Source organism: Catharus ustulatus, chromosome 7, assembly GCF_009819885.2.
Source record: "Catharus ustulatus isolate bCatUst1 chromosome 7, bCatUst1.pri.v2, whole genome shotgun sequence".
NCBI classification, from domain to species: Eukaryota; Metazoa; Chordata; class Aves; order Passeriformes; family Turdidae; genus Catharus; species Catharus ustulatus.
The window spans coordinates 4,941,878-4,954,412 of record NC_046227.1 but is presented as its reverse complement, the minus strand read 5'-3'; the positions used below and the strand labels follow the sequence as shown (position 1 = coordinate 4,954,412).

Sequence of the window (12,535 nt, the reverse complement as noted above, 5' to 3'; positions counted from 1 at the left end):
GTAAAGCAGTAAGGTGCTCCTAGGTATTAACATAGATTTTTTTGTCTGTCCTGTTGGTGTTTAATTGTTCTTTCAATGGGATATTGTCATTATTTGGTATCAAACAAGTATTTGTACACTACAACATACCGTGTCATCCTTTGAACCATACATGACTTTCCTCATCCCAGGACTCCATAGTGCCAGTATAAATTTATTACAGTAATTTCACGACTATAAGGCGCACCCTTTTGACTAAAATCTCCCCCCAAAACCGGAAGTGCGCCTTATAGTCCGGTGCGCCTTATCTGATCTACAAAGTTGCAACATTTGCCACCCCGGAAGTGAGAGCCCGCCGGTATCGGGGCCGCCCCCGCCGGCATCGGGGCCGCCCCCGCGCGGGGCGGACCCGCCGGTATCGGGGCCGCCCCCGCCGGCATCGGGGCCGCCCCCCGCGCGGGGCGGACCCGCCGGTATCGGGGCCGCCCCCGCCGGCATCGGGGCCGCCCCCGCGCGGGGCGGACCCGCCGGTATCGGGGCCTCCCCGCCGGCTTCGGGGCCGCCCCCGCGCGGGGCGGACCCGCCGGTATCGGGGCCTCCCCACCGGCTTCGGGGCCGCCCCCGCGCGGGGCGGACCCGCCGGCTTCGGGGCCGCCCCCGCCGGCATCGGGGCCGCCCCCGCGCGGGGCGGACCCGCCGGTATCGGGGCCGCCCCCGCCGGCATCGGGGCCGCCCCCGCGCGGGGCGGACCCGCCGGTATCGGGGCCTCCCCGCCGGCTTCGGGGCCGCCCCCGCGCGGGGCGGACCCGCCGGTATCGGGGCCTCCCCGCCGGCTTCGGGGCCGCCCCCGCGCGGGGCGGACCCGCCGGTATCGGGGCCGCCCCCGCCGGCATCGGGGCCGCCCCCGCGCGGGGCGGACCCGCCGGTATCGGGGCCGCCCCCGCCGGCATCGGGGCCGCCCCCGCGCGGGGCGGACCCGCCGGTATCGGGGCCTCCCCGCCGGCTTCGGGGCCGCCCCCGCGCGGGGCGGACCCGCCGGTATCGGGGCCGCCCCCGCCGGCATCGGGGCCGCCCCCGCGCGGGGCGGACCCGCCGGTATCGGGGCCGCCCCCGCCGGCATCGGGGCCGCCCCCGCGCGGGGCGGACCCGCCGGTATCGGGGCCTCCCCGCCGGCTTCGGGGCCGCCCCCGCCGGCATCGGGGCCGCCCCCGCGCGGGGCGGACCCGCCGGTATCGGGGCCGCCCCCGCCGGCTTCGGGGCCGCCCCCGCCGGCATCGGGGCCGCCCCCGCGCGGGGCGGACCCGCCGGTATCGGGGCCGCCCCCGCCGGCATCGGGGCCGCCCCCGCGCGGGGCGGACCCGCCGGTATCGGGGCCTCCCCGCCGGCTTCGGGGCCGCCCCCGCGCGGGGCGGACCCGCCGGTATCGGGGCCTCCCCGCCGGCTTCGGGACCGCCCCCGCGCGGGGCGGACCCGCCGGCTTCGGGGCCGCCCCCGCCGGCATCGGGGCCGCCCCCGCGCGGGGCGGACCCGCCGGCTTCGGGGCCGCCCCCGCCGGCATCGGGGCCGCCCCCGCGCGGGGCGGACCCGCCGGTATCGGGGCCTCCCCGCCGGCTTCGGGGCCGCCCCCGCGCGGGGCGGACCCGCCGGTATCGGGGCCGCCCCCGCCGGCATCGGGGCCGCCCCCGCGCGGGGCGGACCCGCCGGTATCGGGGCCGCCCCCGCCGGCATCGGGGCCGCCCCCGCGCGGGGCGGACCCGCCGGTATCGGGGCCTCCCCGCCGGCTTCGGGGCCGCCCCCGCCGGCATCGGGGCCGCCCCCGCGCGGGGCGGACCCGCCGGTATCGGGGCCGCCCCCGCCGGCTTCGGGGCCGCCCCCGCGCGGGGCGGACCCGCCGGTATCGGGGCCGCCCCCGCCGGCTTCGGGGCCGCCCCCGCGCGGGGCGGACCCGCCGGTATCGGGGCCGCCCCCGCCGGCATCGGGGCCGCCCCCGCGCGGGGCCGGCCCGCCGACATTGGGACGGCTCCCTTGCGGGGGGTGTTAAAGCCGCAGGAATCGGATCGGCTGCTGCGCGGGGGGGGCGAAAGCCGCAGGGATCGGATCGGCTGCTGCGCGGGGGGGGGGGGAAAGCCGCAGGGATCGGATCGGCTGCTGCGCGGGCGGGGCGAAAGCCCCCGGAATCACGGCGGTCGCCGCGCGGGGGGGGCGAAAGCCCCCGGAATCACGGCGGCCGCTGCGCGGGGGGGGCGAAAGCCCCCGGAATCACGGCGGTCGCCGCGCGGGGGGGGCGAAAGCCCCCGGAATCACGGCGGCCGCTGCGCGGGGGGGGCGAAAGCCCCCGGAAACACGGCGGCCGCCGCGCGGGGGGCGCGAAAGCCCCCGGAATCACGGCGGTCGCCGCGCGGGCGGGGCGAAAGCCCCCGGAATCACGGCGGCCGCCGCGCGGGCGGGGCGAAAGCCCCCGGAATCACGGCGGCCGCTGCGCGGGGGGGGCGAAAGCCCCCGGAAACACGGCGGCCGACGCGCGGGGGGGGTGAAAGCCCCCGGAATCACGGCGGTCGCCGCGCGGGTGGGGCGAAAACCCCCAGAAGCACGGCGGCCGCTGCGCGGGGGGGGCGAAAGCCCCCGGAATCACGGCGGCCGCCGCGCGGGGGGGGCGAAAACCCCCAGAAGCACGGCGGCCGCCATGCGGAGAGGGGGAAAACCGCCAGAATCGGAGCGGCTGCCACGCGGGGAGGGGGCAAGCAGCTGGAATCGGGGCAGCGGCGGCACGGGGCAAGCCTGCCGGCATTGGGTCACCCGGAGCGCCAGGGAACTCCCGGAACAGCGGGGCCCTGGGGATGCTGCACGGAGCGGCGGTGGGCATAGCCCGGCCCTGCCGGGTACAGGCAGGCCCGGGAGCCAATGGCTGCCGGATTGAGGCGGGGCCTCGGCCAGCAAGCGTGCGGGAGGAGCTGGGGGCGGAGCCTCGCTGCAAAAAAAAACCCGGTGCGCCTTATAGACCGGTGCGCCTTATCTGATCTACAAAGTTGCAAAATGTGCCGGCTCCCGGGGGGTGCGCCTTATAGTCCGGTGCGCCTTATGGTCGTGAAATTACTGTAATTTGTACAGAGTGACACCAAATGCACAGAGCAGTATCTGGGGTGTTTTAGGGATTTTGTCTGTACACAGTGGCAAAAGAAGGAATCATGTCTTGTCCTCCTGCTCTTGTGGGAATACTGGTGTAACTTTGCTTCTAAGATTCCCACTGTTTTATTATTGATAAAACAAGAGGGATATATTTCAACTTTAAAGGGCTGGGATCTCTTGGTGCTCCTTAGCTTTGCACTTGTTTCTAATGCAGCCAACCAGCAGTTATACCAGTTAAATTCTACACCTGGCACCAGATTTTCCTTATAACACAAGGCCAAAATAGCAGCTGCAGAAAAAGGCAGAGTCTAGAATCAGTAAGCTTGTCCAGACCTAGGCAGTTTCAGTCAAACAACACAAAACTGAAGCTTCTATGATTTTCAGATCTGCATAGACCATTACCAGACACAGGAAAAGTATTAATTCATAGCTTGGCATATTTTTTTTTGCTCCATGTTGCATGTATTTTCCTTTTGTCCAGCTTCATGTTGTGTTTTGTTTGTTTTCTCATGACTAGACTGCTTCTTTGTCAAAGATTCCTGCCTCAAAGTCTAGAGCAAAGTCATTGCTTCCTCCAAGACCCAGCTCAGCTTGCTCATTAACCACTAAAAGGGCCACATGTCTCGATACAGACAGTTATTTTGTTCGGCCCTCCTCTGCAGGCCCAAGAGACTCAAAATCAGATGCTAAGGTAAGGTAGCAGAGTTGGTAAAGAGAGTAAGGGATGCACAGGTGATCTCCATGAAACACATTATCTACCCACTGAATTTGGGTAATCCTCTGTGACGCTTCTGTGGGATTACTTACATCCAGTGGCAGGAAAACTGATTAGCAGGCTACAAGATCTCTGCTACAAAATGGAAAAAACCAGAGATACTCCAGAGAAAATGTAAGTGAAATAAGTTATAAACCAGAAAGACATGGCTTCTTTCTGTTGATCATATGGATGCTACTTCATTAACTGCCAAGAAGTTACAGCCATTTTCAAGTGGGTAGGTGGTAAAGAACAGCAGGACTGATTTGTCATCCAAGTTTAAAAATGTGTAATTTTTCACCTGTTGGTATTCTTCAAAATCAAATTCAGTCTCCAGTGTAGGAGGGTACAATTCTAATTACCAGCAGTAGATGATAGAATAGGGCAGAATCCAAATGCTCAAGGAACCAAATTCAGTCAATGCATAGGACTTTGTGAAGAAGTTGCATTATAAATTTAAAAAGATGTTTGGCAGTCCATTCCAGCTTCTCCATGTTTACATTTCACTTGTGTTTCAAACCTACATTATAGTGAGTTAACTGTCCCCATTTAAAAATTGGTTTTGCCATTGACTTATATTTTTTTGTTTAATGCCATACTCTGTGTGTCTTTTACTGATTGGGACCATCATCATTTGTCTTTAGGAAGAATGTCTGCTTATGCTAGTCTGTCTTTGACTGAACATCCCATAAGCTAAAAAATTTTCTAACAAACATGTCCATTGCCTTAATGATAAAGAGAGGTTTACTTTACCCTGGTAGAGAGAAAGTATGCATTAATTTCAAAAAAGTAAACATTTTATTATAGAAGGATTTAAAATAACAGGATTTATAATCCCACACTCAGGGGAAAAAAACCACCAAACCAGAAAAAAACAACAAAACCTGTAGCTAAAAATTTGTCTCCATAAGGAATTTACAGGTCAGTATTTGAATATGCAAGAATCACACACACCTACCAATCTAGTGTATACTGTATTCTGGACATCAGTAGTGCAGTTACTTTGCAGGTAAATTCACACAGGAATTTCACGTTTGAGCTCTAGAGAGTTCTTTTACTTTCAACTTGCACTTAAAAACCCCACGTTTTTCCTTATTAAGAGCCAACTGTGGGATCCATCCATATTTAGATCCAGGAATATGTCTTGGGATACATCAGAAGATGTTTTGATGCAGTAAAGAAGCACCAGGGAGCTGAAGCAGAGCATGGAGGGTGACTGATCCCCTCAGGCTCCTGTGTGAGAAGCAAACTGGGCCCATAGGATTAAGTTTCCCCTTCTGTGTATAAATAAATCAAAAGAATGAGTTTTGACAACTGAACCTTCCTTTGTTGTTGTGCTGCTGTTAGGATGGAGTAAGTAAGAGCCCTGAGAAGCGTTCATCTCTACCAAGACCTTCCTCTATCCTCCCCCCTCGACGAGGAGTGTCGGGAGACCGAGACCGAGAGGAGAACTCCCTCTCCCTCACAGCTTCTCTTTCCTCCTCAGTACGACGGACTACCCGTATGTTGTCTTTTTTTTGTTTGCTTATTAACCTTCTCCTAGTTCTCTGGTTGTCCCCATCCTCATTAGGTTGTCCCATTGTCTCTACCTTTGGCACAGAGGAGTGGGTCTGGGGTGTGCTGTTGGAAATCTGAGCGCACAGACTGGTTTTGTTCATATTCCAAGTGCCTGAAACCAGGAACCAAGCACTGCTGCACAAACTGCTGGTATTATTTGCAGGGAGCTCAGAGCTGGGTGAGGTATTTAACACAGAGCATTTACAAATAGCAGCAAGAAACAATGAGTCAAAACTGAAGCAGACAACCTGAAATATTCTGATGGATCTTGGAAAAGGGAACCTGGTAGTTACAGTCATTAATTTGCTGCTTCTCAGTAATTATCTCCCTATGCTCTACTCCTAGGGTAAAATCTCTGCTGAGAATTGAGATGTTAAGTACCAGAGTGACTCATTGGGGGCAGTTAAGATAGTGAACCAGCTAGGTTCCTTTTATGAGGACCAAAATTATCAAATCACAAGCCAAAATAAATTACAGGACAAAGACAATTTACTAAATAACCCCGGAACTTTCAGCCAGGCCTTAGAACCCACATGTGGCTTCCTGCTTTCCCATTAGAATTCCTCTGTCTTCTCTCTTTAGAAACCAATCTCACCTTTTTAACACAGCTTAAGGGAAGTAGATGATTAAATTCTGCAGAAAAAGCCCTTTGAAATTCATAAGTGATGTTCCAAAGGTAAAAGAGTGACCCTCTGTAAGCAGAGTGACCTCCAGCTGCCACATCAGCCAGCCCATTCTCCTGACCAGGAGTGAGAGGCCATTAAGCATTTGGCAGTGTGGTGAAGGGCTGAGGAATGAAAAATAAACATATCAGACCTGCAGGGAGGTGGGAAAAAATAATTCCCTTCCTGTCTCAGATGATATAGTGAGAAGCTTCAGGGTTGGTTTGGAAAGAAAGAAACCTGTTCAGGGAAATGGGAGGTGAGTGGAGTACATTCAGTCTGCCTAATGAATCATGTAGAGAGCAAAGAGTGTCTCCTGAGCCCCAGGGACAGGAGTGCATTGCATAAACAGAATGATTAGCAAATACTTCAAATAAGAATTTGTTTAGCCCCACTGGATGCTTTTGAGAGGATTGGATTTATAATTTCTGAACATTTGAAGAGTGAAAAGCATATATGCACCCTTTCAGCATTGGGGTTCCCAGGTTTTGAGAGTTACTTTGATCTTTCTCTCCATAAGTATTCTCAGCAAAATTTTACTCTGGAGATATCTCAGTTTCTGTTTGTTTATGTGTGAGAGTTAGGAGCAGAGCTGGCTGCAGAAAGCACAGCTAAACTGATCCTTGTGCCCAGTGAGAAGGACTGCCAGTGCCACAAACACTGAATGGAGCTGCTACAAAATTACATGGTTGAGTTTTTTTTTCTTGCATGCAAATCTTAGTAGAATTTGACTTTTTCTCAAGGTTGCCTCTGGTAATGGCTTTCTTTCTCAGCACGAATGAAAAACAGCAATTGAATATGAGGACACCTACCCATCCACAAAATAGATCTATAGCTTGTGCACCAGTTGAATGCCCACCTGGGGTTCATCTGCAGTTTACCAGCAGTGGTATGAGAAACAGCACCAGCCAGGCACTCACAGCTTTTCATTTTAGGAATATCATTAGAATTTTTACTGCTTTCTAGTTTATTGCCCAGATCCACTGAAATTGGTTGGATCAAGTCCCAAAGGTTGAATTCCAAGGATGCTTCTCATCCTTTTCCCAAAATGGAAATAAATGTGATCATGTGCCTTGTTTAGCAAGTTTTACAGGAAGCAGAGATATTGTGGGAAGCACTCCTGTGTTACAGAATGGAGAGCTCAGTCCCTCTGGGGGCATTAGCTCAACCTCTCTTGGCAAGGTAATTCCTGGCAGGTTGATTAGCAAAGACACAGAGAGACCCATTCAAGCTGCTGTTCCAGCAGTAGCACTGCCATCTTAAGAGCTGTGTCTCACTTGACACATAGGGATGCAGTTTTAGGAGTAAAAAGGGAAGAAAAATTGTCCTTCTGTAGCTCTAAAGCTGTTTTTTGTTTCCTTGAATGTAGGATCAGAGCCAATTCGTAGCAGGACGGGAAAAAGTGGAACTTCTACCCCCACCACTCCTGGCTCCACTGCCATCACTCCAGGGACACCACCAAGCTATGCCTCCCGTACCCCAGGCACTCCAGGGACCCCCAGTTACTCCAGAACTCCCCACACTCCTGGGACCCCCAAATCTGCAATACTGGTACCTACTGAGAAAAAAGTTGCCATAATCCGCACTCCTCCTAAATCTCCAGCCACTCCAAAGCAGCTACGAGTTATTAATCAGCCTCTACCTGACCTCAAGAATGTCAGGTCCAAAATTGGGTCAACAGATAATATCAAATACCAGCCTAAAGGAGGGCAGGTAAGGATTCCACTCTTTATCTTCATTCATCTGTTATTTACTCCTTTGTGTGCACCTTTGTGATAGGCATGGGACAGGACACATTTTGAGTTGCCTTTTAAAGCTACTTCTGTTCTCCAAATTCCTTGTTTGTTTAAGTGATGTTAAATGGCAAAGAGGACAATCTTCAGAAAGTATCTTGCTACATGAAAACTAAGAGTGCCTGAGATCCAGTAAAAAATTTCAAACAGGACTTTGCACTCCATGCCATAGATACGTTTCTGCCCGTGTCTCAGCAGTATTTATTTATCAGTACAAATAAATAAGAGTTTTGTTTAATTCAAACAAGTAGCAGGATTACACAGCACATTACCTTTTCCTGTGCCATTTGTATGACATGCATTGTGTTGGTGAAGTTAATTTGAGTTGCACCCTCTAACCTGGTAAATTCTCCCCACAGTAAAAATGAGGGAAGGGGGCAAATATTAGACTTCAAATAAGCAGGAACAGGACTTAAACTGTAATAACTGGAGGATGCATCTAAGTGTAAACATAAGGATGTGTCCTAAGGCAGATCAGGATTTTCTATTCTCACTGAAAGAACAAGAATTCATTGACATCTTGATGTGATTAGGCACTAAAGAAAGGTAATTTCATACCTATGCAATGAAGCACATTTTCATAAGGATTGCTTTCAGCTAAAGACCAATCCTGTGTGTAGGGTGGCAAAAGCAGAGGATCTCAGAATGCTGTGGGTTGGAGGTGACCCTAAAGATCATCTAATTCTAGCCTGTTCCCATGTGGCCTTGAACACTCCCAGGGATGGGGCATTAACAGCCAAAATTATGTCCAAGCAATTTGTTTTTCTTTCCATTTGGAAGAATTGTTCTGGCTTGCAGTAGGAAGCCATCCATTCTGTTAATGTTTAAGGAGTTCTAAAACCAACAGTAACCTGATAGACATTCTATGTGATTTAGCAACAAAGAGGTGGAAGAAGGAAAATGAATACAGCTTACCAACATTTATGCTGAAAACATGGACAATTCAATCTTGTGGGTGTAAACAATTATGATGTATTTTTTGTAAGGAGTACCTTTTTATTTCATATTGATTCTAGACAGAACCCTATGGTGAAAACACCCAGAGCCTTCAGCTCCCTTCTACTTCCTGAGTTACAGCAATGGGAATGTGAGTGCTTTTTGAAAGGTTCATTTCTCAGCTGCCTCCAGGGACAGGACATCAGGGTGAATTGCATGTACCCCATTTGGTCATCCTGAAAACAGGACATTCCAGAAATTTGGGTTGCACAGTGTTTCCAGATCAGATACTTACATATGTGTGTGTATTAGTATTGGAATTGATAGTGGCACTTACAGAACGATGAGGTTTGCCTAATGTTGTCTCAGAAAGAAATAATAAATTGGATCAAAACTTAGCATTGCAGCCCTGTGCCTGCTGTAGGTCTTCCAGAGGAAAAACCAGGTTCATATTTTAAACAAGTAGGATACCTCTAAGGTGTTGATCCTGTTTTCATGGTAAATGAACACATTCAGTACTTTCCAGCATTTGGACAGTAGCCAATTACTCATAAAGTCAAGAAGATAATGTCTCAGCTAAGGTACGTCTGCCTTTATTTTGACAGGTGTGATTATTTTGCACAGGAGCTCCACACTGTTTGAAATACTGTGTAGCAGATGGTGGTGGTGTGCAGGGGCTCCAGCAGCACAAATTCAGACTGTGCTTCTGGTTTAGCATTCCTCACACAGGCCCAGCTGTTGGACTTAGGGCCAAAACCAGCACCATGGTACCCTGTTCTCCTCCTCTCAGTCATTCTCTCTGGACTGTAACAATTATACAAGTACCAGGGGGCCACAGCAAATTGCATTTCTTTGTAGACACCATGCCATGTAGACAGCTAAATTTCCTTAGCAGCTCCAAAGAACTGCTAAGTCTTTGCTGAGCAGTGAAGGATGGCACAGCATGGCATTTCACTGCTGTGGGCATTACAGGGGAAATCTGCTGGTGTACAAAACATCATTGAAGCTAAAGCATTCTTTAGTTCCAGTGGTATGCAGCCATTGAGCTGTGGGATGGGCACAGAGAAGCTCACTAAGTTTTTCCTTTATGTCTCCTTTATACCATAGTTGCTCAGTCTAGACAAGAGGTTTTAGGATAATTCTTTTCCAGTTTCTGCAGTTGAATTTTATAGGGTCTGTGAGAGCAACACATGAAAGCTAATTTAATTTCCTTCTGTCTGCTCAGTTCTTTAATGTCTGGCAGCAATATTACCCTGGCTGAAATGAGCTCTTATCTGCTGTTTGCTTTTAGTGATGATACATGAAACAAACAGAAAGCTTCTTTATAACCTGAACTGGAAGTGCTGATAGCAATAGCCACAGGAAAAACAAGCAGAGAAAAACCCAGCATACATCTGGGCAGGTTAAGTATATAAACATACCATGCAAATCACAAAAGGAGTACAGATAGGCAGCCCAAAAGTGTCATTTGGAGACAGACTTTCCTTTTACCAGTAGTCTGTTTGAACCTGGCACAAGAACTTCTCTTAGCTTTGAGCTGTTCTAGAGAAAGCTGCACTCTTAAATTGCCAGAGTCTGCCTGAAGAAGCTCTTGGGGATGTTTGAATGCTAAATAAATCAAGAAGTGCAGTGCTTCAGCCTGGAATTTTATCAAAAGCTCATCAGACAGCAGACTGATTTTCCTTCAGCTCTGACTTGCCAGCCACAGAAACAAAGAAAAGGGGAGAAATAATTCCACCTGATGGGGGTTGTGTGAGTGTGGTGTGTCAAGAGAATGCTTCTAGGGGAAGAAACAAGCTAAGTTTGCACTGCATTAAGCTCCTGCTAGGAGTAGATATGGCTTGAAACATGTTTTAACTGGTATTCTGCAGTGGAGAAAAATGAGGACTTCTCTGTGATGCAGCCAGTAGGTGGTTGTCTGGTTTTCTCTCTATGGTACAGAATGGTGAAATGTATCATTACTGGCAAAGCTCAGAGGCAACTTGCTCATGGGTATGTCTGCTGGGCTTCAGATGGATTTTCACACTGCATCAGCTGTGCAGGAAATGCTGTGCTTTCAAAAGTAACCCATTTGCATCTGTTATTTCTCAGACAGCCTAAGGGAGCTTGGAGAGGATGTTGGAAATCTGTTTCAGATGCCAAGGCTGACTTTTTTTTTGTTGTGTTTTTTGGTTCAGATTTTTTGTTGAATGTGGTTGGTACCGTATCAGAGTACAGAAGTGCACTAATTGAGTCTTTTCATTCCTGGCAAGGCAGAGTATTTATAATCCATCATGGGTCAGCAACCAAGGATAAAACTAATCTAGATTTCTCTTCATTTTCTTTTAAAATGTACACCTAAAATCTCAGCCATGGGCAGGAAGTTAAATGGATGTGAAGCAGCAGGGCTTCACCAAAGTGAATGGACCTGCACAGAATAGAATTACAGGCATAAACTTTAAAATACCATTTATTATAGTGACAGCCAGGCACCTTGTAAAAAGTAAGATGACACATAGAAAACTGAAATATCTAAGCCATGCTGAAGAATTAAATGTTCCTTAAAGGTTTTTAGGAAGATTAAGGAAGAACTTCACCATCTTCCCTAAACTGTAGAAAACAAAGTGCAATTATTAATGAGTCAGAAATTTTGAACAAATTGATGATACCGCTATCCAGTAAATGCTTTCAAAAACCACAGAAATGCTTGCAAGAATAGACATGTGTTAGATGATAAAATAGGCACTGGGAGGACATCCCAGAGGTGGGCAGAGGAGGAGGCTTGAATGGGTATCCTTTGTTAGCTTCAAAATCAGTTTGGATTGATGCCAAATAGATTTTTTTTTTGCCTTTTTTAAATATATTCTCTGTATTCTTTATACATAAATTTGTAGCTCTGTAGCCTGTTATTGTATTTTTAACCTATCTCCAGTGCTTTTCCTGACCCTACCCAACAAGAAGAAAGACAGAACACATTCCAAAGGTTCCAAGTTGGTGATCTGAGGCTCCTGTCCTATCTTGGTTCTTCCTTAGGAACCAAGGTTGAGACCAGCTCTTTTGAGCATATTTTTATAAACAGAGTTTAGTCCCTATCTAGAGGAGGAGGAATTAGAAAAAGAGTTGAACATCATATGCTTTTCCTCCAGTCCACAACATAGTTGAATCAAAGCCACTTAGGCCCAAGGTAAGAGGATGTTCCTGGACAGGTCAGTGATGAATATAAATGAGTTTAGAAGGGCCAAACTCAGTGCCTTCCCCTTCAGAGGCACATGGGATGTACAGAGAGGTGTGGATTGACATGGAGCATGGCTGTTATTTCATGATGTAGCTGAGAGACTGGCAGGTGGTTGTTTCCACATTGTTGGCTGCACTCATTGGAATAAGTTTGTGCATTTGTTAACAATTCAAAGCTGTAAAATTAATTAATCTCTGTCAGCCCGCTTTTGCTTTCTTTGTACATTCTCAAGTTGTGGAGATTTGCAAGGCATTTGAAGGGATTTGTTCTGCACTGAAAATTAGAAACTAATTCATCATTTTTTAATTGCAGATCTACAAGTGTGAGGAGAAATTAGGAGTTTCAGGTACACCTTCAAAACTCTTTCAGAGCTCAAACCTGTAATTTTACGTTGATGAAATTTAGAATTTTGGCTGAAAATTGCAGATTGGACAGAAATAACATCTTGCAGCTCCTGTGTTCAGACTGCACTTGTTTAATGGAAGGCTTGCCTGAGTACAGTCTGTACAGTTAA

At 50.1% G+C, this 12,535-nt stretch overlaps 1 protein-coding gene across 49 annotated transcripts in view; it reads left to right on the top strand.

Annotated features, from left to right (window-relative positions):
• Window positions 1–12,535, top strand: part of MAP2 (microtubule associated protein 2) — a 221,026-nt gene that overhangs the window by 198,042 nt on the left and 10,449 nt on the right. For all 49 annotated transcript variants that reach the window (XM_033064520.2, XM_033064522.2, XM_033064517.2 and 46 more), the window contains 2 exons: window positions 5,207–5,360; window positions 7,448–7,791. In XM_033064520.2, the coding sequence (XP_032920411.1) occupies window positions 5,207–5,360; window positions 7,448–7,791 (498 nt within the window). The remainder of the gene's footprint in view (window positions 1–5,206; window positions 5,361–7,447; window positions 7,792–12,535) is intronic.